At 36.0% G+C, this 24,653-nt stretch overlaps 1 protein-coding gene across 18 annotated transcripts in view; it reads left to right on the top strand.

The window, feature by feature from the left end:
* The window catches only part of LOC127858677 (dedicator of cytokinesis protein 1-like), a 158,031-nt gene that overhangs the window by 41,410 nt on the left and 91,968 nt on the right, over positions 1-24,653 (top strand). For 17 of the 18 annotated variants that reach the window (XR_008039019.1, XR_008039018.1, XM_052395889.1 and 14 more), the window contains 11 exons: positions 825-906; positions 1,581-1,705; positions 3,428-3,526; positions 5,908-5,983; positions 9,925-10,028; positions 10,240-10,465; positions 14,553-14,665; positions 17,510-17,599; positions 18,207-18,304; positions 22,019-22,156; positions 23,897-24,005. Coding sequence is in view for 16 of the 18 variants with exons in the window: in XM_052395889.1 (XP_052251849.1) it covers positions 825-906; positions 1,581-1,705; positions 3,428-3,526; positions 5,908-5,983; positions 9,925-10,028; positions 10,240-10,465; positions 14,553-14,665; positions 17,510-17,599; positions 18,207-18,304; positions 22,019-22,156; positions 23,897-24,005 (1,260 nt within the window). In the remaining 2 variants the exon portion in view is untranslated. Of the gene's footprint in view, positions 1-824; positions 907-1,580; positions 1,706-3,427; positions 3,527-5,907; positions 5,984-9,924; positions 10,029-10,239; positions 10,466-11,134; positions 11,242-14,552; positions 14,666-17,509; positions 17,600-18,206; positions 18,305-22,018; positions 22,157-23,896; positions 24,006-24,653 lie in introns of all 18 variants that reach the window. The other variant, XM_052395885.1, reaches the window with a different exon arrangement.

Raw genomic sequence — 24,653 nt, 5'->3', positions numbered from 1 at the left:
AGACTCAATCATATAATGGATAAAATTGATTAGTATAGGTCCTGATTGGTTTTTGCACTATTAATTGGATACATTTCACAGGTCATTGACATACAGTGACAAAAAACATATTCACACAATGGCTGTCACTACAACGGAGAGCCCATATGGGGGGCATGCATGTTTTACTAACAGCCCTTGTTTAAATTATGCTATCATGGGTTGGTATATAGACAATAACAGGTTACTGCCTGATCTTTTTGTAATATATCAGGCGAGGCTTAGAATAATATAACGGCGAGGCTTGCTGAGCCGTTATTTTATTCGTGCCGAGCCAGGTATATTACAAAAAGATTAGACAGTAACCTGTTTTTCTGTTTATTATACCTCTATGTCCCCGATTTTAAAGTAATAATGAAAAATCCCTTAAAAGCTGCAGTTTTAGCAAGAAAGAATATGACTTTCGTCTTTTGACATGTTAATAATGACGTCATGAGCACTACGCTTAATATTTGTAAAAAAAAAGATTCTTTTGCTGTTTGCGTTGCATTTTGTGTTTAAAATATATAACATCTTGGTATCAAATTGTTAGTTTTGTTGAATCTGATTTGATAAAAAAACAAAAACTTTTTAGTTGATTCCAAGTTATATGACCATCCTCCACACATGACTGATATACAAACTTCCTTTTGACCATGATATAAAAAAATATATCAGACAACGTTATATCAGGCAGATATAAATGCAATGGTAGGATAAAATGGACCAGCGTTGTTTGTACCAGGGGGATTAATGGATCTTTCTAAACCTGTGCAAATTCTGGGATCACTGTATTCCAATTTCAGATCCGAGAGGACTTTCCCCATATAGTGCAGCCAAACACGAATGTAGTCAGGAAAATGGGCTTCCCAGATGTCATCATGCCAGGTTTGTTGGAATTCTGTGTACAATGTTACCAGGGCTCCATGACCAATTTGAGTATTGCTTGTGTATTATAGAATAAATAAACAATAGAACAATAATTTTTGAAAAAGGTGACTTCCGTACTTAACTCTAATTTAACATTTTATGTATGTTTTAATGGTGTTGATTTTCATGATAATGTTTATATATTATATAAATATTTAACATTCTCAACATTTCAATCAGACCTGTTTGCAAAGAAATCAATACCTTTGTAATGCAGCTTTACATTAATTAAAGGACTAGGTGAATATTTCCAACTTTTGATATTTATATATGCAAGCCAAAATATATATTATTGCATAAACGAAGTATTAAGCTGATTGCCATGTTTTTATGCCCCCGGTAGGGTGGCATATGGCATTTGAACTGTCTGTCCATCCATCCTTCTGTCAGTGCGTCTGAAAACTTTAACATTGGCCATAACTTTTGCAATATTGAAGATAGCAACTTGATATTTGGCATGCATGTGTATCTCATGGAGCTGCACATTTTGAGTGGTGAAAGATTAAGGTTAAAAGTAAAGAAGTACAATCCAAGGGAATTAATAAGCTTTAAAATGGAGATAATTTCTAAACCTGCAAAATGATATATTGAAATTTTATTTTAAAAATCACATAAATTTTGTTTGTATCCAGGTGATGTCCGCAATGACATCTACGTAACTATAATTGAGGGGAATTTTTCCCGCGGTTCCAAGACAGCTGACAAAAATGTGGAAGTGACCATGCTGATGTGCAATAAAGGGGGAGACCCACTTGAGGTACAGTGCTACATCAACAAAGTTGTCTCCCCAGAACAATCATAGTATCTTATAATAGCGAATATGATGTCTTGACAATATAATTTATTGTTTAACAGGGGATACTATTTAAAGATAGTACTGTTAAACTAAATAAGGGTATTATGACACTGGCTCTTGAACACTCTTCTCGATTTTACAAAAAGTAAAAACTCAATCTGTATATTGGTTCCCCCTGCCATAAGCTGTTATTTTTATGTCCCCCAGTCTATACTGGCGACGTATTTTTTTTTCCCTGTCTGTTTGTTTGATTGTTGGTTTGTTTGCATCAAACTTTAAAATTGGCCATAACTTTTGCAATATTGAAGACAGCAACTTGATATTTGGCATGCATGTGTATCTCATGGAGCTGCACATTTTGAGTAATGAAATGTCAAGGTCATCCTTCAATTTCAAAGGTCAAATATATTGGATGGACATAGTGTTTCACAAACACATCTTGTTTTGTTGAAACTTGTATTTGTCAAATGTTTATTGCTCTTAAAGTTAAAAACAAGCCCTAATTATACCCCCATTACCATTTGTAATGGGGGCTATATAGGAGTCACTCTGTCGGTCTGTCCCGAAATTTCATCCAATCTTCACCACACTTGGTCACAAGTTGTATTTAGATGATGTATAGATCAAGTTTGAATATGGGTCATGCCGGGTCAAAAACTAGGTCACGGGGTCACTTAGTGTGTTTTAGACCGAAAGTTTGTCCGGACCATAACTATGTCATTTATCGTTAGATTTTAAAATAACTTGGTACATTTGTTCACCAGCATAGGACGGTATGTTGTGTGAAAAAAGTATGTCGATATCTCCAAGGTCAAGGTCACACTTTGAGTTCAAAGGTCAAATGCTTGTCCGGGCTATAACTTTATGCTTTATTGTGAGATTTTAAAATTATTTGGCAAATTTGTTCACCATCATTGGACGGTGTGTCGCACGAAAGAATTAAGTCGATTTCTCCAAGGTCAAGGTCACACGTTGAGTTCAAAGATAAAAAATGGCCATAAATGAGCTTGTCCAGGCAATAACTATGTCGTTCATCGAGAGATTTTTAAATCATTTGGCACATTTGTTCACCATCATCAGATGGTATGTTGCGCGAAAGAATTACGTCGATATATCCAAGGTCAAGGTCACACTTTTAAGTTCAAAGGTAAAAAATGGCCATAAATGAGCTTGTCCGGGCCATAACTATGTCGTTAATTGTGAGATTTTAAAATCATATGGCACATTTGTTCACCATCATTGGAAGATCTATCGTGCGAAAGATTTATGTCGATATCTCCAAGGTCAAGGTCAAACTGTGAGTTCAGAGGTCAAAAATGGCCATAAATGAGCTTGTCCGGGCCATAACTTTGTCATTCATTGTGAGATAATAAAATTACTTGGTACAATGGTTCACAGTCATTGGACAGCGTGTCATGCGAAAGAGTTCAAGACTTCAAAGGTCAAAACGGCCATAATTGATATTGGCATAATAATTCTTAAAAATGGCCATAAATTAGATTCTCTTGTTTTGTGAAGACAGCATGCAAAACAGTCTGTGTCAATGCGGCATGTGGGGGTATACGTCACGTCTGTGACAAAGCTCTAGTTTCACTCTGGATTTTTTTAAGATCATTTAGATCATCATGTGAAACACACGATTATATTCTTTGTTCCTGACCTAGATTATGCTATGTTTTGCAGGGTGTAATTAACACTGGCTGTGGTACCCCAGGGGCGTCTGATTATAAAACTCTGATATACTATCACGAGGATACTCCAAAATGGTGCGAGACTTGCAAGGTACGCATTCTTTGTTCTTCGAATTTGTTTTTTAAGTGGAGCTTACATTTTCAGAATTCTATAGACATTTATTACGTGGTATATAAAGGAAGTATATAAATTGATTTTTATGCCCCCGGATCGATAGATCAGGGGTATATTGTTTTTGGCCTGTCTTTCTTTCTTTCTGTCTGTCATTCTGTCATTCTGTCCCAAAACTTTAACCTTACAGTAAAGTTTTGCAATAACTTATGAAATATTGAACATAGCAACTTGATATTTGGCATGCATGTGTATCTCATGGAGCTGTACATTTTGAGTGGTGAAAGATCAAGGTCATCCTTCAAGGTCAAAGGTCGACAACAAAAAAAGCGGCGCATTAGGGGGCATTGTGTTTCTGACAAACACATCTCTTGTTGATATACCTTTTGCTTAATTGCATGAACACACAATGAAATGTATATAGTGGGATCCAAATACTCTGACTCATCCATATCTGTTTGGGACGCAACAATTTTGTTGATAGGGACTCAATGGAATTAGGTAAAACACACACATTGCCTATTTTATCCGCCGTCAAAGGCGGATGGATATAGAATTGGCGTTGTCCGTCCATCTGTCAGTCTGTCATTACGTCTGTCTGTAACTTTTCATGGTTATATTTCAGAAACTATATAAGAAATCAACATGGAACTTCAAGGGTGTATAGATATCAATGAGGAGAAGTGCAATGCATCTGAACTATAACCCTACACTTTTTAAAATAAGAGTTATTGCCCTTTGTTTTTTTTTTGTATGATGTTACTTTTCAGGGCTTTGTCTCAGATACCATACAAGACTTCAACATGAAACTTCATAAGTTTATTGATATCAATAAGGAGAAGTGCCATGCAAAAGAACCATTACCCTAAACTTTTTTAAATAAGAGTTATTGCCTATTGTTGTTAACTAGGTTTTCCGAAGCAAAAAACTGGTTATTAGATTGGCGAATGTTTGCGGGCTGGCTGGTGGGCGGGCGGGCGGAACAAGCTTGTCCGGGCGACTTTGTTGTTTATTGCAAGATATTAAAATCATTTGGCACATTTGTTCACAATCATTAGACGGTGTGTGGCGCGAAAGAATGACATCGATATCTCCAAGGTCAAGGTCACACTTTGAGTTCAAATGTCAAAAATGGCCATACATGTAAATGAGCTTGTCCGGGCCATAACTATGTCATTCATGGTGAGATTTTAAAATCATTTGGCATATTTGTTCACCATCATTAGAGGGTGTGTCGCACAAAAGAATGACGTCGATATCTCCAAGGTCAAGGTCACACTTTGAGTTCAAAGGTAAAAAATGGCCATAAATGAGCTTGTCCTGGCCATAACTATGTCATTCATTGTGAGGTTTTAATACATTTGGCTTATTTGTTCACCATCATTGGACGGTGTATCGCGCGAAAGAATTACGTCAATATCTTCAAGGCCAAGGTCACCACGACTAAAAATAGATTTATTTTGAAGCAAGTGGGGTAACTTTGAACAATCAGTAACAATGCACATTTTGAGTTGGTCTCCCTTTATCATATCAGACTTTTTTTTTTCCAAATTGAAATCAAGGTCGCCACGAGTAAAAATAGATTGAATCTCAAACAAGGGGGCATATTTTTAATTGTCTCCCTTTATCAGACTTTATTTTTCAAATTGAAAACCTGGTTTTGTGACAATTTTGTCCCTTGTTTTTGTCCCCTACAGGTTTCACCGGAGGGGACTTATGGTTTGCGCTCTGTGCGTCTGTGAGTCTTTCTGTCTGTTCCACTTTTCTGGATCCTGCGATAACTTCTTCCTATTTTTTCATGAAACTTGAAACATGGATAGATGGCAATATGGACATTATGCACATCATTTCATTTTGTTCCTACGTCAAAAATTCTGGTTGCTATGGCAACAAATAGACTAGAAATACTGCTGAAAATGGTGGTTTTCTCGATCCTGCGATAACTTTAAAAGTTCTTCATATTTTTTCATGAAACTTTAAACATGGATAGATGGCAATATGGACATTATGCACGTCATTTCATTTTGTTCCTCTGTCAAAAATTCTGGTTGCTATGGCAACAAATAAAAAAAAAATCTGACTGGTGGAATTTCTGACAATGGTGGAGCCGGTAGGGGACATATATTGCTTGGCAATAGTCTTGTTGTATTGTGTAACTTAGAAACGCTACAAGATTTCAATATGAAACTACATGTGTGTATAGGTATCATTGAAGAGCATTGCAATTCATAAAAACAATTACCCTACACTTAAATATTTTTTCATGATTATAACATATATCAAGGGATTTGCACCCATCCGTAAGCAGACTTAATTTGGCGGCGGATATCAATTCAACGAATTTGCTTGTTTGATTACAGGTGACTGTCTCAACAGAGGCTGAGTTCCGAGGGCTACATTTGAAGTTCCTCTTCAAACACAAATCTAGAAATGAATGTAAGACTTCTATTTTTGCAATAGTGTTGTGGATATTGTGTCCATCTAGAAATGAATGTAAGACTTCTATTGTTGCAATAGTGTTGTGGATACTGTGTCCATCTAGAAATGAGTGTAAGACTTCTATTGTTGCCAAAGGGTTGTGGATATTGTGTCCATCTAGAAATGAGTGTAAGACTTCTATTGTTGCAATAGTTTTGTGGATATTGTGTCCATCTAGAAATGAGTGTAAGACTTCTATTGTTGCAATAGTGTTGTGGATATTGTGTCCATCTAGAAATGAGTGTAAGACTTCTATTGTTGCCAAAGGGTTGTGGATATTGTGTCCATCTAGAAATGAGTGTAAGACTTCTATTGTTGCAATAGTTTTGTGGATATTGTGTCCATCTAGAAATGAGCGTAAGACTCCTATTGTTGCAATAGTTTTGTGGATATTGTGTCCATCTAGAAATGAGTGTAAGACTTCTATTGTTGCAATAGTGTTGTGGATATTGTGTCCATCCAGAAATGAGCGTAAGACTCCTATTGTTGCAATAGTGTTGTGGATATTGTGTCCATCTAGAAATGAATGTAAGACTCCTATTGTTGCAATAGTGTTGTGGATATTGTGTCCATCTAGAAATGAGCGTAAGACTCCTATTGTTGCAATAGTGTTGTGGATATTGTGTCCATCTAGAAATGAGTGTAAGACTTCTATTGTTGCCAATGGGTTGTGGATATTGTGTCCATCTAGAAATGAGCGTAAGACTCCTATTGTTGCAATAGTGTTGTGGATATTGTGTCCATCTAGAAATGAGTGTAAGACTCCTATTGTTGCAATAGTGTTGTGGATATTGTGTCCATCTAGAAATGAGCGTAAGACTCCTATTGTTGCAATAGTGCCGTGGATATTGTGTCCATCTAGAAATGAGTGTAAGACTCCTATTGTTGCAATAGTGTTGTGGATATTGTGTCCATCTAGAAATGAGTGTAAGACTCCTATTGTTGCAATAGTGCCGTGGATATTGTGTCCATCTAGAAATGAGCGTAAGACTCCTATTGTTGCAATAGTGCCGTGGATATTGTGTCCATCTAGAAATGAGCGTAAGACTCCTATTGTTGCAATAGTGTTGTGGATATTGTGTCCATCCAGAAATGAGCGTAAGACTCCTATTGTTGCAATAGTGTTGTGGATATTGTGTCCATCTAGAAATGAGCGTAAGACTCCTATTGTTGCAATAGTGCCGTGGATATTGTGTCCATCTAGAAATGAGTGTAAGACTCCTATTGTTGCAATAGTGTTGTGGATATTGTGTCCATCTAGAAATGAGCGTAAGACTCCTATTGTTGCAATAGTGTTGTGGATATTGTGTCCATCTAGAAATGAGCGTAAGACTCCTATTGTTGCAATAGTGCCGTGGATATTGTGTCCATCTAGAAATGAGTGTAAGACTCCTATTGTTGCAATAGTGTTGTGGATATTGTGTCCATCTAGAAATGAGTGTAAGACTTCTATTGTTGCAATAGTGTTGTGGATATTGTGTCCATCCAGAAATGAGCGTAAGACTCCTATTGTTGCAATAGTGTTGTGGATATTGTGTCCATCTAGAAATGAATGTAAGACTCCTATTGTTGCAATAGTGTTGTGGATATTGTGTCCATCTAGAAATGAGCGTAAGACTCCTATTGTTGCAATAGTGTTGTGGATATTGTGTCCATCTAGAAATGAGTGTAAGACTTCTATTGTTGCCAAAGGGTTGTGGATATTGTGTCCATCTAGAAATGAGTGTAAGACTTCTATTGTTGCAATAGTTTTGTGGATATTGTGTCCATCTAGAAATGAGCGTAAGACTCCTATTGTTGCAATAGTTTTGTGGATATTGTGTCCATCTAGAAATGAGTGTAAGACTTCTATTGTTGCAATAGTGTTGTGGATATTGTGTCCATCCAGAAATGAGCGTAAGACTCCTATTGTTGCAATAGTGTTGTGGATATTGTGTCCATCTAGAAATGAATGTAAGACTCCTATTGTTGCAATAGTGTTGTGGATATTGTGTCCATCTAGAAATGAGCGTAAGACTCCTATTGTTGCAATAGTGTTGTGGATATTGTGTCCATCTAGAAATGAGTGTAAGACTTCTATTGTTGCCAATGGGTTGTGGATATTGTGTCCATCTAGAAATGAGCGTAAGACTCCTATTGTTGCAATAGTGTTGTGGATATTGTGTCCATCTAGAAATGAGTGTAAGACTCCTATTGTTGCAATAGTGTTGTGGATATTGTGTCCATCTAGAAATGAGCGTAAGACTCCTATTGTTGCAATAGTGCCGTGGATATTGTGTCCATCTAGAAATGAGTGTAAGACTCCTATTGTTGCAATAGTGTTGTGGATATTGTGTCCATCTAGAAATGAGTGTAAGACTCCTATTGTTGCAATAGTGCCGTGGATATTGTGTCCATCTAGAAATGAGCGTAAGACTCCTATTGTTGCAATAGTGCTGTGGATATTGTGTCCATCTAGAAATGAGCGTAAGACTCCTATTGTTGCAATAGTGTTGTGGATATTGTGTCCATCCAGAAATGAGCGTAAGACTCCTATTGTTGCAATAGTGTTGTGGATATTGTGTCCATCTAGAAATGAGCGTAAGACTCCTATTGTTGCAATAGTGCCGTGGATATTGTGTCCATCTAGAAATGAGTGTAAGACTCCTATTGTTGCAATAGTGTTGTGGATATTGTGTCCATCTAGAAATGAGCGTAAGACTCCTATTGTTGCAATAGTGCCGTGGATATTGTGTCCATCTAGAAATGAGTGTAAGACTCCTATTGTTGCAATAGTGTTGTGGATATTGTGTCCATCTAGAAATGAGCGTAAGACTCCTATTGTTGCAATAGTGTTGTGGATATTGTGTCCATCTAGAAATGAGCGTAAGACTCCTATTGTTGCAATAGTGTTGTGGATATTGTGTCCATCTAGAAATGAGCGTAAGACTCCTATTGTTGCAATAGTGTTGTGGATATTGTGTCCATCTAGAAATGAGTGTAAGACTTCTATTGTTGCCAATGGGTTGTGGATATTGTGTCCATCTAGAAATGAGCGTAAGACTCCTATTGTTGCTATAGTGTTGTGGATATTGTTACCATCTAGAAATGAATGTAAGACTTCTATTGTTGCAATAGTGTTGTGGATATTGTGTCCATCTAGAAATGAATGTAAGACTTCCATTGTTGCAATAGTGTTGTGGATATTGTGTCCACCTAGAAATGAGTGTAAGACTTCCATTGTTGCAATAGTGTTGTGGATATTGTGTCCATCTAGGAATTAGTGTAAGACTTCTATTGTTGCAATAGTGTTGTGGATATTATGTCCACCTTGCAACAGAGAGGTTCCCTGTTGGATCCACATTCAGTGAATGTAAATGAGATCTTCTCAAAGACACCAAGGGCTGGTTTTTCCCAGTTAATGGACTTTGGGCGTTCTCTCTAACCATAGGGTTTTTTAAGCTAACATGCTGAAATAAATTGGTGGAAAAGGATGTAAAGCTTTCACCACTTAGTAAACATTGACTGTATCGTGGTGTTTGATTGACATTGATGCTCTCTCTGAGAAAACTGGGTTTAATGCATGTACGTCAAGTCAGAACATGTTAAATCTTTCAGTGCTGGAACCGAATTTTGAAGGCCTTTGCAAACAGTTTGCTATTCTGATAGTATTCTTTGAAAAAAATTGAAGAAAATGCTAAGGGTTAATCAGGGTAGGCACTTTCTGCACTGGAGGATTTTTGCTAAGAAGAGACTTCCTTGCACAAAAAATGCTGCAAAGTGGAAAGGGTTGCTCACAAACCCAAGAGGACTGTACAGGCCTGTCTGGAAAGACACCTAACGCACTTGCATTAGGCCCTTTTTTTTCCAAATTAAGGGTAATAACATTCATTTCGGCATATATTTCTGTTTCTTTTCAGCAAAAGATAAAAATGAGCGGCCATTTGCAATGGCCTTTGTAAAGCTGTTGAACAAGAATGGTACAACACTTATGGATGGTGAACATGAACTCCTACTGTACAAGGTACTGTAATATTCCTAATACACCTACTTTAGAAGGTACCTTAACATTCTTAATAAACACCCTCAATTGGGTTTCATGTTGTATAGGACAGAAATATTGATTCTAGTATTTTGTAAAAAATTACTGATAAAAGTACCAAAGTATTCCCTATTTAATGCTTCTGTTTTAAAGCAATAGGGCTTAAATAGATAGGTTTAACCTCATTCCACAGATCGACTACAAGAAGGGGGAAGACAAGGGCCACAACCCATACATTGACTTGCCATCAACACAAAAAGAGCTGGAAGCATCAAATAATTTTGGCACAGGAAACTTCACGCAAGGCGCTGGTGGAACGCACAAGAAAATTCCCCTGTTCAGTGGGCAATACTCTCTCAGCTATCGGGATACCTTCAAGATATCCACCTTTGTCTGTTCAACAAAATTGACCCACAATGGTAAATGAGCTTTTCTTTTCTTTTTTATTTCAATATTTATTGGGTTCTTGTTTTTGTTTTTTGGGTATCCTAATAGTAAAGCCTGTAGTAATTTCTGAACATGCACACATTGTATTATTGGTATGTCAGTTATAAAACCCAAGATTTTGATAAATATAGTACAAGCTTATAAGGCGTCCTTAAAATAACTGATCTTTAGATGACATTTCTTTGATTCATTCAACACAAGTTCATGCCTGGACATTCAAGAAAAAATTGAACACATTACCCAATAGTTATGTCTTATTAATTCAAGTAATTATATCGGAACAAGAATAACACTTCAGTATGTCTCTTTATTTGCTGCCTTCAAATGATTAAAATGTGCTTTTACCTATGTATAATAGTTCATATACTCTTTTAGGAATTTGTATTTCTTTGTTGTTGGAGTTGCTTTCTAGATTTGTCTTTTTGTCATTAAGTTAAAATTGTATTTTCTTGGTGTTGTGTTAAACTTTGATTGAATTACTGTTTGGCTCGTGGGAAAATCAACATATTTTACGATGAAACAAGCTCATGCTGGAAGTACAAAAACTGACGGTCTGTAAAAAAGGAACAGCAGGCTGGCATGGTTAACGCTAAAGGATAGGATTAAAAAAACTTATTTATGTCTCTAACAATACCCAACAGTTGACTTGCTTGGTTTGCTACGTTGGCAAGAGGTAATGAACGATCAGACCTTACTAAAGAAACATCTCGAGCATTTGATGAAGGTCGAGGGCGAAGAAATAGTAAAGGTATAAACATTGGCTGCAGCGACCCCAATAGCAAAACTCGCTAACCGTCTCCATGTATATGTTTATGCTTATGGGTTGGTGTTTGCCTCGTTATAAGCCTGATGGGCTGTATATTCTGGATGTTAGACTGACCTTGCATACATGCCATTACGTTGTCTGCATGCCTGTTCTTTTTGTCAATATGCGAATGTCATGACTCTCATGAGGTATGAAATTTTCATGTATTAAATTAACTAAAGTGAGAGTAAATGGATGTTTTTGCTGTAAATTTTCTAATAACCGTCCTTTCTTCTCTATGCAAAAAGCATGTTTACAATGTTAATGGTACCAGATACTAGTATTAGTAGAAACTAGAAATATTCAGTTTAAGAATAAAATGTTTTTATAAGTAAATTTGTATTTGTATCCTCTGATTTCTTACATACATAAAATACAGACACTTGTCAAACTAAGCTAAGGCAATGTTTGGATATATGCTATGTCAGCAATAAGGTGTATTTGTCACAGTTTGATTGTCATTAACAGGTAACTTACAATTTGAATGCAAATTCACTGACATTGAAATGCAGTTTACTTTTTATGCCCCCCCCCCCCCCCCCAAATATATAATGATCGGGGGTTTATTGTTTTTTGCCTGTCTGTCTGTCTGTCTGTCTGTCTGTCTGTCTGTCTGTCTGTCTGTCTGTCTGTCTGTCTGTCTGTCTGTCTGTCTGTCTGTGTGTCTGTCCTAAAACTTTAACCTTGGTCATAACTTTTGCAATTTTGAAGATAGCAACTTGATATTTGGCATGCATGTGCATCTCATGGAGCTGCACATTTTGAGTGGTAAAAAGTCAAGGTCAATGTCATCCATCAAGGTCAAAGGTCAAATAAATGGCTTCAAAGCGGCACAGTAGGGGGCATTGTGTTTCACAAACACAGCTCTTGTTTTAGTAGTAATTGTTTTTTGTAATTACTGACATTTAAATATTCCGCTTGAAATAATAAGTAAGCATTTCTAATGTATATTTGATATTATTTCATCATAATCTATACAGTTATATACAGTTATTGAAAACAATCATACAAAACTTCTGTAATGCTGGATAATACATGTAATAATGCTAAACGTTAAAAGTCTACTGCTAAGGGGCAAAGAAAAAGGTAGGCGTTAAAACAATTGATCTGTGACAGTCCTGCACACCAGGTCTCTTAGCAATGGCAGTTGTTGGTAGTTTGCTAGTCAATGCAATGTGAAAAGCAATGACACACATTATACCTGGTTTATGTTGGTTAATTAATGTTTTGCCAGTATAGTTAGTTAGACTGCTTATATTTCTGTCTTGAAAACACTGTATTGTTTCATATCCAACAAAAATACCACCTTTAATAATTTTGTTATAAATAACAAAAATATATTAAATAATATTATCATTTTGGTATATAAAGCTATATGCAAAGATTTAATTTAAATACTATAAAATGAGATTTAACACTTTTAAGTTTGATGTGACAAAACTGTTGTGGTATTCATTATGTAATCAAAGCAGTTTTGGCAAGATTATAAGCAACTGGTCAGAAATAAAGTACAAAGGCCTTCTAATTTGTATAAGTGACAAAATATCAACTGTTTGAACTGATCCATACATAAAGACCGTGCTGTGTCATATGGGGGTTTAATGCATGTGCGTAAAGTGTCGTCCCAGATTAGCCCGGTAGTCTGCTCAGGCTTATCTGGCACAATACTGTCCGCTTTATGATGTATTTCGTACAAAGAAAGGCTCTTCTTAGCAAAAATCAAGTTTAGGCAGAAACTGTTGTCCCTGATTAGCCTGTGCAGATTGCACAGGCTAATCTGGGACGACACTACGCTTATGCATAAAAAACCCTTTTCACAGAGCATGGCCCATATGCATTTCTAAACAGCTAAAACACGGTATTGGTGCTGATAAATGAATTTTCATGTTATATGCATGAAATAGAAAAATTAAACAAGATATGAACCAAGCTTAAAGATTGGTAAGCCTGGCATGTACCTCTCTTACTTTCCTGAAACTTTCAAGAGGTTAGTGTAACCCATTGTTGAGATATGCATGGAAACAAGCTCTAAAAATTGCCATTTTTTAGCGTTATGTAGTCTCACTCGAACAAAGCTTGAATATAAAATAGAGAATTCTCTAAATATCATACTGAAATTATGCATTTATTGGTCCGCTTTTATGCGGAATTCTATCCTGCAAGTATTGCTTCTTGAAATAAAGAAATCGGTAAAATATTATGGATTTTATAAGCAAAATACCGTCAGTAGTTTCCAGTAATAAATTTTGTAGTGTCTGTAACCTTTACAAGATTATATTATGGACAAGTATAAATCCTACAAAGGCTCATGTGTATCCATGTGATGTCCAAGTTGGCCAAAATTGGTGGTGCTGTATTGTACCGTAAAGAAACAGGAACTCAATAAAAAAAAATACAGACAAAACACAAACAGGTATAAAAATGAAAGATAAAAGTATTGTTCTACTTGTCATTAAAGCATTGTTTTTTTCTATAGAAGGTTCCATCTTGTGTGATGACATGTTGAATCATCTATTTAACTTGATCTGACTAGGGGACACCCTAGGGTATATAATGAGCTTGATTGAAACGTTCTTTCAAACATTTCAATTTTAAGTGACGGAGACTACTCTCAGCACCTATACTGTGTTTTAGCAGAAACAATTCCTATATTCCAAAATCTGCTTTGCTTAACATATGAACATGAGGATTTGAAACAATACCTTGTGTTCTGATCTAGGTATGCTTTTTGCATGGCATGTACAATATATGAGCATGGTTCTGGGAAAACAGGGCTTAATGTATGTGTGTTAAGTGTTGTCCACAATTAGCCTGTACAGTCTGCACAGGCGAATAAAAACAACACTTTCAGCCTTAACTGGAATTTTGCTAAGAAGAGACATTCTTTTACCCTTTGCATGCTGGGAAATTTGTCGTCTGCTAAAATGTCGTCTGCTGAATTTCTAGAATTAGCATTTTCTTTGATTTTTTTCAAAGAATACTATCAGAATAGCAAACAGTTTGGATCCTGATGAGACGCCACGTTCTGTGGCATCTCATCTGGATCCAAACTGTTTGCAAAGGCCTTCAAAATTGGGTTCCAGCACTGAAAGAGTTAAACAAAAAAGACCATACAAGTGGAAAGTGTTGCCCCTGATAAGCCTATGCAAACTGAAAAGGCCAGTCTTGGATGACATTTTATTCTAGTGCATTAAGCCCAGTTTTCCAAGATCAAATCTCATATAGTCTAGCTATAAATGTCTTCTCTTTCACAGTCGATTTACTTGGCTGCCTAAGTTGGCAGAAACTGTTAGAACAAAATGATACTGCGTCTTTAAAGCTGCATCTTAAAGGCTTGATGAAGGTTGATGGGGAAGAAATAGTCAAGGTAGTGTTGTGTTCATACATTCATATGTGCTAGTGTTATTTTTGTTTCTTTTGTTTTTGAGCTCACCTGTGCAATGCGCAGGATGAGCTTTTGGGACAGCTGTTTGTCCGTCAACAGTGGTTAACTTAAAAAAAAATCCCCAAAACCAAAAAGCATTTGACATAGTATGTGCCATCAGATTGAGGTGGTTTACAGAAATTGTTCAAATCATGTCCCTGGGTTCAAAGTTGACTCAGGTGAGTGATCTAGGGCCATCTTGGTCGTCTTTTTATTGGATTATGCAAAAAGTACTTGGTAAGGTATTGATATGGGGACCTCTTTTTTATTGCCTGTATGCCATCAACAATTTAGCATCTATCACGTTTTAGACTTCACTTTGTATTCAGTCTTTATTTTACATGCACAAGACATGTATGACTCAGGACCAAGACAACAAGTATTAACAAAATGGTCATACATTTTAAAACAAAATTGTACATTATATTCAAACAAATAAGATAAAACTCATTTGTTTGTAGAAAATCATCCATAAATATTAATAAAACTATTTGTAAAGAAATTTATTTGTAATTTCGATATTATGTGTATCACAAACATAAAGTTTAATTTATGCTCCAAAGTTGTCAAGTGTGAAAGGCTGATTGTTAAGCATGTTCATGTTAATCATTAAGGACCAGGGTTTGAGTCCCAGCTAATGTGACTCATTTGATTCAGCCTGTTATTTTGATATTTAAATTGTTTTAGAATATTGCAAAATATTAAAGATTTTGATAAAAATACTTAGTCTCATTTGCCAATAATAGTCATAATCATAAATCATAATAGGCAATCATTATGGGCCAAATCAAAGAGAAACATGAGTTGTTGCACCTTTCTTAATTAATACCCAATGAGTACAATGAGAGTAAAGCAATCATCTGAGTGGTTATCAGCTCAATAAATTTAAGAACATAATTGATCACAATACAACTTAAGTTTTACTCCTTGTACAACAGTGAGTCTTTTTTGGGGCCATCATGGCCCTTCTTGTTAACCTTTTACTTCCTTGCTTCATTTGGTGTGTTTGTGTGAATTTTAAAGCAAATAACCACTTTGTAACAAGCTGATATATTTTTATGCAGTGGTTTTGCTACATGTTTTGCAGCATTTCATCGTCATCAATCCGTACATACAGAAATACTTTTATATATGTTTAGTTTTGTACTAAAAAATTACTCATTGTGATGCTCCCATTTATTCTTTGAAATTGCAAGACAATTACTTGAAGCAGAGAAGCAGAGAATACTTATTTAATTGCATTCATAGTATACTACACTTCGCTAAATTAAACATTTGCTCAATGCTACATTGTGTGTGAGTGTATCAGTTTAAAACGCCATTATACAGTTTTTATGCTCCCTGTCACACTTTTGCTACCGTTTCTCATAGCGCCTTCAATACTTTACCAATCGCTTTCATATTTGGCATGTAGGTACCTTGCATGGACCTCTACCTTTTGATGAGGTTTGAGGTCACTGGGGTCAAGGTCAAGGTCACCGAGGCTTATAATAGACTTCCTTCTATTACACTTTTGCTACCGTTTCTCATATTGCCTTCAATACTTTACCAATCGCTTTCATATTACATCATGATACAGTTTGTACAGGGTCAAAATGTTACATTGTGTGTGATTGTGACAGTTTAAAACATCATGCTACAGTTTGTACAGGGTCAAAATGTTACATTGTGTGTGATTGTGACAGTTTAAAACATCATGATACAGTTTGTACAGGGTCAAAATGTTACATGGTGTGTGATTGTGACAGTTTAAAACATCATGATACAGTTTGTACAGGGTCAAACTGTTACATTGTGTGTGAGTGTGTCAGTTTAAAACATCATGATACAGTTTGTACAGGGTCAAAATGTTACATTGTGTGAGAGTGTGTAAGTTAAAAACACCATGATACAGTTTGTACAGGGTCAAAATGTTACACTGTGAGTGATTGTGTCAGTTTAAAACACCATGATACAGTTTGTACAGGGTCAAAATGTTACATTGTGTCTGAGTGTGACAGTTTAAAACACCATGATACAGTTTATACAGGGTCAAAATGTTACACTGTGTGTGAGTGTGACATTTTAAAACACCATGATACAGTTTGTACAGGATAAAAATGTTACACTGTGTGTGAGTGTGACAGTTTAAAACACCATGATACAGTTTGTACAGGGACAAGGATGCAAAGTTGTTAAACCGGGACCAGGATTATCTTCAGTTTCTGCCTCTTAAGGGCCTATTTGACTCATAAAACTGTTTGTATCTGTAGCATATCATTTTCTTTATTGACTGTTGCATGTTTTATTTAACATTCATCTCTTGATGTTTGGTTGCTAAGACTAAAAACTAAATGCATGAAAATGAATCATCTAAATCATTAATAATTATGTGAAAATTCCAATTTTGGATAATTTAAATCTTTTTTTTTTATTAAATGGAATTGTATGTACCAGTATGCTTTATGTTTGTGAGTGCTATATGTTAATAATTGTCAGGTAAAAAAAGCATTTAAAGTCCATTTAGTTCTGTTTTTAATGTTTTTAATATTGGCACACTTACCAAGCACATTGTCCCATTTAGAAACATTTTAATGTATTTGATGTGCAGGCGGTTTTTTAATACACAAATATATATTGAAAAATGCATTAATGTTGTCCATGATTACCACTTATAAGTTTGAGTCCGTATACATGAAAGTCCTCACGACTGTACAAATATTTATAGATTTTTTACCTTAAAAGTTAAGATACTGTTTTATAAATCGAAATTGTTCCTAAAAGTGTGAATGTTTGTAAATATTTCAGTTTCTGCAAGACCTTCTCGACTCGCTGTTCTACATTCTGATGCAGCCTACAGTTTCTGATCTCTATGACAGCCTAGTCTTTGATGCGCTGGTAAGTGGAACCGTACCTTTTGTCAAAAAAAGGCTTGATTATGTAAATGAGCTGTAAAAATGAGCCTCATTCTTGGTAAGCTGGGCGTAAGGCATGTGCATATAGTGTTATCCCAGATTAGCCTGTGCACACCGCATAGACTAATCATTGACGATATATTATAAGCTTTTATGGAATTTGTAAATACTTCTAAACAGTTATTTTCTTTGGGCAGAGAGTGTTGTTCCTGATTAGACTGTGCGTACTTCACAGGCTCATCTTGGACGAAACTTTGCGTACATGCACGAAGCCCTGTTTCATGCTACGAGGCTCAATCATTGATTGTACAATACTATCTGACGTACTATTTTTTGGATACAAGAACCCTTTCCCAGATAAGAAGCAATGTGAACATGGCATAAAACCAAAACAGCCTGCATGTAACTCGCAGTCTGTTCATGTTTTTTGCTGTTTGCTGCTCATCAGTATCTAAGGGTTGGAAATGAAGCCTTAAAAATTTGAATGTAGTAAAAGAGGTCTTAAATTAAATATAACTTTCTAAGGGACTACGCATGCGTGAAAATACGTACCTAAGTGGTAAGTGTTAAGTGTCACCGTTGTCTTTCAGGTGTACATCATTGGACTGGTGGCAGACAGCAGGTACTTCCAGTTCCGACCAATCCTGGACGCCTACATCCTTTCATTCAGCCAAACCACAGCCTACATGTAAGTCAGCCGAACCAAGCCTTTAAAATGTTATGGAAAAACTGGCATTAACGGGGCCTTTTTACAGATTTTGGCATGTTTTGCAGTTTGTCATTAAATGCATTCGATTGATAAATGTAAACATTTGCTCTAAAAAGCTCCAGTAAAAAATCAAGAATAAAATTTAAAAAAGAAAAAAAGTAACCCTCAACAGGGCTCGAACCACTGACCCCTGGAGTCCTGGAGTAAAAAGTCTACCACTTAGACCCCTCGACCATCTTTCCGCATACATTGAACAGTGTATTTGATTCTATATATAAGCATTCCTCGAAGTTTCACAAAATGTAACGACAACAACAGAACTCTCCAAATTATTCAATCGTTTCGTGTTGCAACGCTTTATAATTTTCCGGTTTTTATGTCCCCCATTATAGTAGTGGGGGACATACTGTTTTTGCCCTGTCTGTTGGTTGGTTGGTCTGTTTGCGCCAACTTTAACATTTTGCAATAACTTTTGCCAAATTGAATATAGCAACTTGATATTTGGCATGCATGTGTATCTCATGGAGCTGCACATTTTGAGTGGTGAAAGGTCAAGGTCATCCTTCAAGGTCAGAGGTCAAATATATGTGGCCATAATCGCTCATTTTATGAATACTTTTGCAATATTGAAGATAGCAGCTTGATATTTGGCATGCATGTGTATCTCATGGAGCTGCACATTTTGATTGGTGAAAGGTCAAGGTCATCCTTCAAGGTCAGAGGTCAAATATATGTGGCCCAAATCGCTTATTTTATGAATACTTTTGCAATATTGAAGATAGCAACTTGAAATTTGGCATGCATGTGTATCTCATGGAGCTGCACATTTTGAGTGGTGAAAGGTCAAGGTCATCCTTCAAGGTCAGAGGTCAAATATATGTGGCCCAGATCGCTTATTTTATGAATACTTTTGCAATATTGAAGATAGCAACTTAATATTTGGCATGCATGTGTATCTCATGGAGCTGCACATTTTGAGTGGTGAAAGGTCAAGGTCATCCTTCAAGGTCAAATATATGGGTCATAATTGCTTATGTAATGTCACTTCTGCAATATTGAAGCTAGCAATTTTATATTTGAAATGCATGTGTATCTCATGGAGCTGCACATTTTGAGTGGTGAAGGGTCAAAGTCAAGGTCATCTTTCAAGGTCAAACGTCATATAGGGGGACATTGTGTTTCACAAACACATCTTGTTAAATCATTAAAAGATGCATATAATGGCTATATTAGAGCATGGTAAAATTTCAGTATTACTGTTTTCTCACAAATATCATAACTAAATAGAAAATTTGCGAATCTTAAACAACTTTTTTATGCCCCCGGATCGATAGATCGGGGGTAAATTGTTTTTGGCCTGTCTGTCTGTCATTCTGTCCCAAAACTTTAAGGTTACAGTAAAGTTTTGCAATAACTTTTGAAATATTACACATATCAAATTGATATTTGGCATTCATCTCATGGAGCTGCGCATTTTGAGTGGTGAAAGGTCAAGGTCATCCTTCAGGGTCAAAGGTAAAAAAAATAAAAACTTTAATATCATAAAGTTTTGCAATAACTTTTGAAATATTGAACATAGCAACTTGATATTTGGCATGTATGTGTATCTCATGGAGCTGAACAGTTTTAGTGGTGAAAGGTCAAGGTCAAGGTCATCCTTCAAGGTCAAATGTCAAAAATTAAAATCTTGAATACAGTATAGTTTTTCAATAACTTTTGAAATATTGAACATAGCAACTTGATATTTGGCATGCATGTGTATCTCATGGAGCTGCACATTTTGTGTGGTGAAAGGTCAAGGTCATCCTTCAAGGTCAAAGGTAAAAAATTAAAAACTTTAATATCATAAAGTTTTGCAATAACTTTTGAAATATTGAACATAGCAACTTGATATTTGGCATGTATGTGTATCTCATGGAGCTGCACATTTTCAGGCTTTTTCCGCCGTTTGCCACGGGTCCGAAATTCGGCCCCATTCCCAATGAAAATCTGGTAGTTTTTTTCCCAATTGAAAAAAAAATCCCAATTCCAAAAAAAAAAAAAAAAAAAAATTTTTTTTTTTTTTTTTTTTTACCTTAAAATATATAAGTTAACCTGATCTGCTGTAAAAAATAGAAAGTGTTGCATAATTAAATTATCTATTGCCTTGAATTTGTTTAAAAAATTGTAAAATATGTTAATGATTATTTAAGACTTTCCTTATTTTCCTCAAAATCTGGTGCTTCGCACGACTTTTTTCACCTCAAAAAAGGCCAGGCCTTTTCCCCAAATTCAGATTAAAAAACCTGCACTTATCTCACATGTTCATAATACTTTGTAAAATTTTAATAATAAGTTATCAAAATAGTCGTTATTTACCAGTTAACGGCTTCTTTGAAATATAAGAAACACTATTTACATGCGATAATTTTTCGCAATTGAGCCAATTTTGCGAATATTTTTTTTACCAAAATGGGGGTTTTCACGACGCGAAATTCCCAAAATTCCAGTGTGGCGTATTCCCAAAATGGAGCGAAAAAAGCCTGATTTTGTCAAGGTCATCCTTCAAGGTCAAAGGTCAAAAACTTTAACTTTAATATCGAAGTTTTGCAATAACTTTTGAAATATTGAACATAGCAACTTGATATTTGGCATGTATGTGTATTTCATGGAGCTGAACAGTTTTAGTGGTGATAGGTCAAGGTGAAGGTCATCCTTCAAGGTCAAATGTCAAAAAATTAAAAAATTAAATACATTTAAGTTTTGCAATAACTTTTGAAATATTGAACATAGCAACTTGATATTTGGCATGCATGTGTATCTCATGGAGCTGCACATTTTGAGTGGTGAAAGGTCAAGGTCATCCTTCAAGGTCAAAGGTAAAAGAAAAAGCGACGCATTAGGGGGCATTGTGTTTCTGACAAACACATCTCTTGTTTAAATTTGGTCAATTTACCAAAACGTGAAAAGGCCCCTTTAATGTACATGCATAAAGTGTGGTTTTAGATTAGCCTTTGCAGTACACACAGGCTTATCAGGGAAGATACTTTCAGCATAAACTTGATTTTTGTTTAAATGAAAAATCCTTTAAACAAAAAATTATATAAAAGCTGAAATTGATGAGATATTACACACAAGCATAAAGCCTTTTTTCCTAGAATGATATTATAAATAAATATATATATATCAACATTAGTATGGTGGTATATTTTGAAGGAAGGCCAACCTAAATTGATTTTGAGATTAGGAGATTTAAGGTAAATATCCCAGAGGCATGCATTGTTCAAATTATTTAAATTCTTAACAATTTCCTGAATTGACAACTCAGCTGAAAGTGACAGGCATACATGATATGGACCACTTTTGTTTAATGTCTTTAGAAAGAAATGTAATGTTCATGATTGTACAATTAAGTATAGTAGTTAAATTGTGTTACCAGCAAACATTCAGTTTCTGTTCAATTAATTTGAATTTGACTTAATGTTATAGAAGTTTTTTTGTTTAATTTTGTTAGTATTCACTTAGAACATATCTTTTCCACCGAAGAGTTGCAATCCTATATGTGTTAAAGAGGAATGTAGGACTTACACATATGATTTAAATTATGAGATATGTTCACACTTTAGAGATTCTTTCTGAGCTACTTAATATTTTCTGAAGTATGAAATATGTAGTTCAGCTTTTTGCATAGCAAGTCGTTCATTTCCCTTTCAGTAAGTTGATGTCAATACTCAAGGAATACGTGGACAACGCAAACGAAGACACTGAGCATGACGCATCCTTCAGACAGGCCATGAAGTCTCTTGAATACATCTTCAAGTTCATCATAAGATCCAGAGAGTTGTTTGCCATGTAAGCATTTCAAGCAGTGAAAGTTTAAACCACCTTTAACACTTCCCCCATAAGAGGCAAAGTGAAAATGGCTTTTGCGACCAGCATAAAACCAGAACAGCCTGCGAGTTACTCTTACTCGCAGTCTGTTCAAGTTTTATGCTGTTTGCTGCACATCACTATCTAAGGGTTGGAACTGAAACCTTTAAAATTTGAATCTAGTAAGAAAGGTCTTTAATTAAATATAATTTTCTAAGGGGCAGATACGTTGAAATACGTATCTAAGAGGTCAAGGGTAAAACCTTTTCCACTCATAAGCTAGGGGTGTGATTTCTCCTCCTTTGTGCTGATTTCCTCCCTTTCTACTTCAAACTTATTTTACAAATAGTTATTAATTTTGCTGGATCTATATAGAAATGAAGAGATTAATTTAACCCTTTGCATGCTGGGAAATTTGTCGTCTGCTAAAATGTAGTCTGCAGAATTTCTAAAATTAGCAATTTCTTCGATTTTTTTCAAAGAATACTATCAGAATAGCAAATAGTTTGGATCCTGATGAGACGCCACGTTTTGTGGCGTCTCATCTGGATCTAGACTGTTTGCAAAGGCCTTCAAAATTCGGTTCCCACACTGAAAGGTTTAACACTGTATGGGGGTAGGGCATTGTCCTCCCCTGTGGTGGTTCTCAAATCTCACCCCTGGAATCGAAGTGAAAATGGCTATATGCGACCAGCATAAAACCAGAACAGTTTACTCTCAGGCTGTCAAGATTTCATGCTGTTTGCTGCTCATAAGTATCTTAGGGTTTAAAATGAATCTAGCTAGAAGGGTCTGATTTTTTGTTTGATTTTCTAAGAGGCTACAAACTTGTCAAAATGTGTATATAAGTGGTAAAGTTTGAAGTCTGTACTCACTCATGGCACCCTCACTCATGAAAATAAGATTTATCTGACCGCTTAGGAAATGATTATCAGTAAATATTCTCCATTTCATTTCTCACACTCAGTTAAAAAAAAATAAGGACATGAAAGTGACAATACAACTGTACAGGGGACTAAAACCAAATTTTGTTTAAAGGTGAAAGAGGGCTTCTATGGCCTATTTAGTTCAAGCAGACAATAACGTGAGAAGTTTTTGCTCAGTGATTGTGAAATTTAAGGACCATGTGAATAATCATTTCAGGAAGTCTAAGTATGACATTTTGCATTATTACGATTCACCACATAATTGCAATAATTAATATAGTATTGTTATTCTAGTTTTGATATAATTAGGTTACACATCACTGTGTCTATGCACTGTTATTAAGGCATCTAACATAAACAACTTGAAGCTTAAACCTTTTGATTTGTGTGGATGTCATTTTCAGCATCAGTGATGATAGTAACCATTCTCTCTGTGGCTGTGAAGCAGTAAGCACAAAATACTCATGTTGATTGTGAAACGAATGTATATGTTTAATATTTCTTAATAAGTCTCAGGGACATAGACCCACAGTTGGCCGGTTTTTTTCCATAATTTAATGTGCCTTAAATTGAATGTATTGTTATCTCGAGAGCTAAAACAAGCACACAGGTAATAATTGGAAATAAAGGAATTGTGTTCTTCTTAATTAAAAATTAAGGAACAGGGGTACACTTTTTGGAAATACAGGCACATTGGAATCCCTGATTTGGAAATTCAGGCACAGGGGTATCCCTGATTCACTTACAACCCTCAAAATAATGTTTGCCATGGATAAAACATACAATCATATTTCAGGCTGAATGAGAACACGGGCAAGCAGCAGTTTGAGATCATGTTGAGGCAGCTGATACAGTCCATCGGGGGCATGATGCTGTATACTTCAGATAGGCCAGTGCGGGCTCAGGTATGGTTGTATAGTGACATTGGAGATCATATTGAGACAGCTGATACAGTCCATAGGAGGCATGATGCTGTATACCTCAGATGGGCCTGTACGGGCTCAGGTATGGTTCTATAGTGACATTTGAGATCATATTGAGACAGCTGATACAGTCCATAGGGGGCATGATGCTGTATACCTCAGATAGGCCTGTACGGGCTCAGGTATGGTTCTATAGTGACATTTGAGATCATATTGAGACAGCTGATACAGTCCATAGGGGGCATGATGCTCTTTACTTCAGATAGGCCCGTACGGGCTCAGGTATGGTTCTATAGTGACATTTGAGATCATGTTGAGACAGCTGATACAGTCCATAGGGGGCATGATGCTGTATACCTCAGATAGGCCCGTACGGGCTCAGGTATGGTTCTATAGTGACATTTGAGATCATATTGAGGCAGCTGATACAGTCCATCCGGGGCATGATGCTTTTTACTTCAGATAGGCCCGTACGGGCTCAGGTATGGTTCTACAGTGATTGCTCTTGTGGGGCTGTTTTTTGTTATCCCCCGCCATCGGCAAAAAAATGCCTTTTTGAGTGTCAAATATAACACTTACGTGTCCAGGAGCATATTGGTGGGGGATAGCAATTCAACCAATTTGCTTGTT

Source organism: Dreissena polymorpha, chromosome 14 (genome assembly GCF_020536995.1).
Source record: "Dreissena polymorpha isolate Duluth1 chromosome 14, UMN_Dpol_1.0, whole genome shotgun sequence".
Lineage (NCBI taxonomy): Eukaryota > Metazoa > Mollusca > Bivalvia > Myida > Dreissenidae > Dreissena > Dreissena polymorpha.
This window is presented reverse-complemented; position numbering and strand designations above follow the sequence as displayed.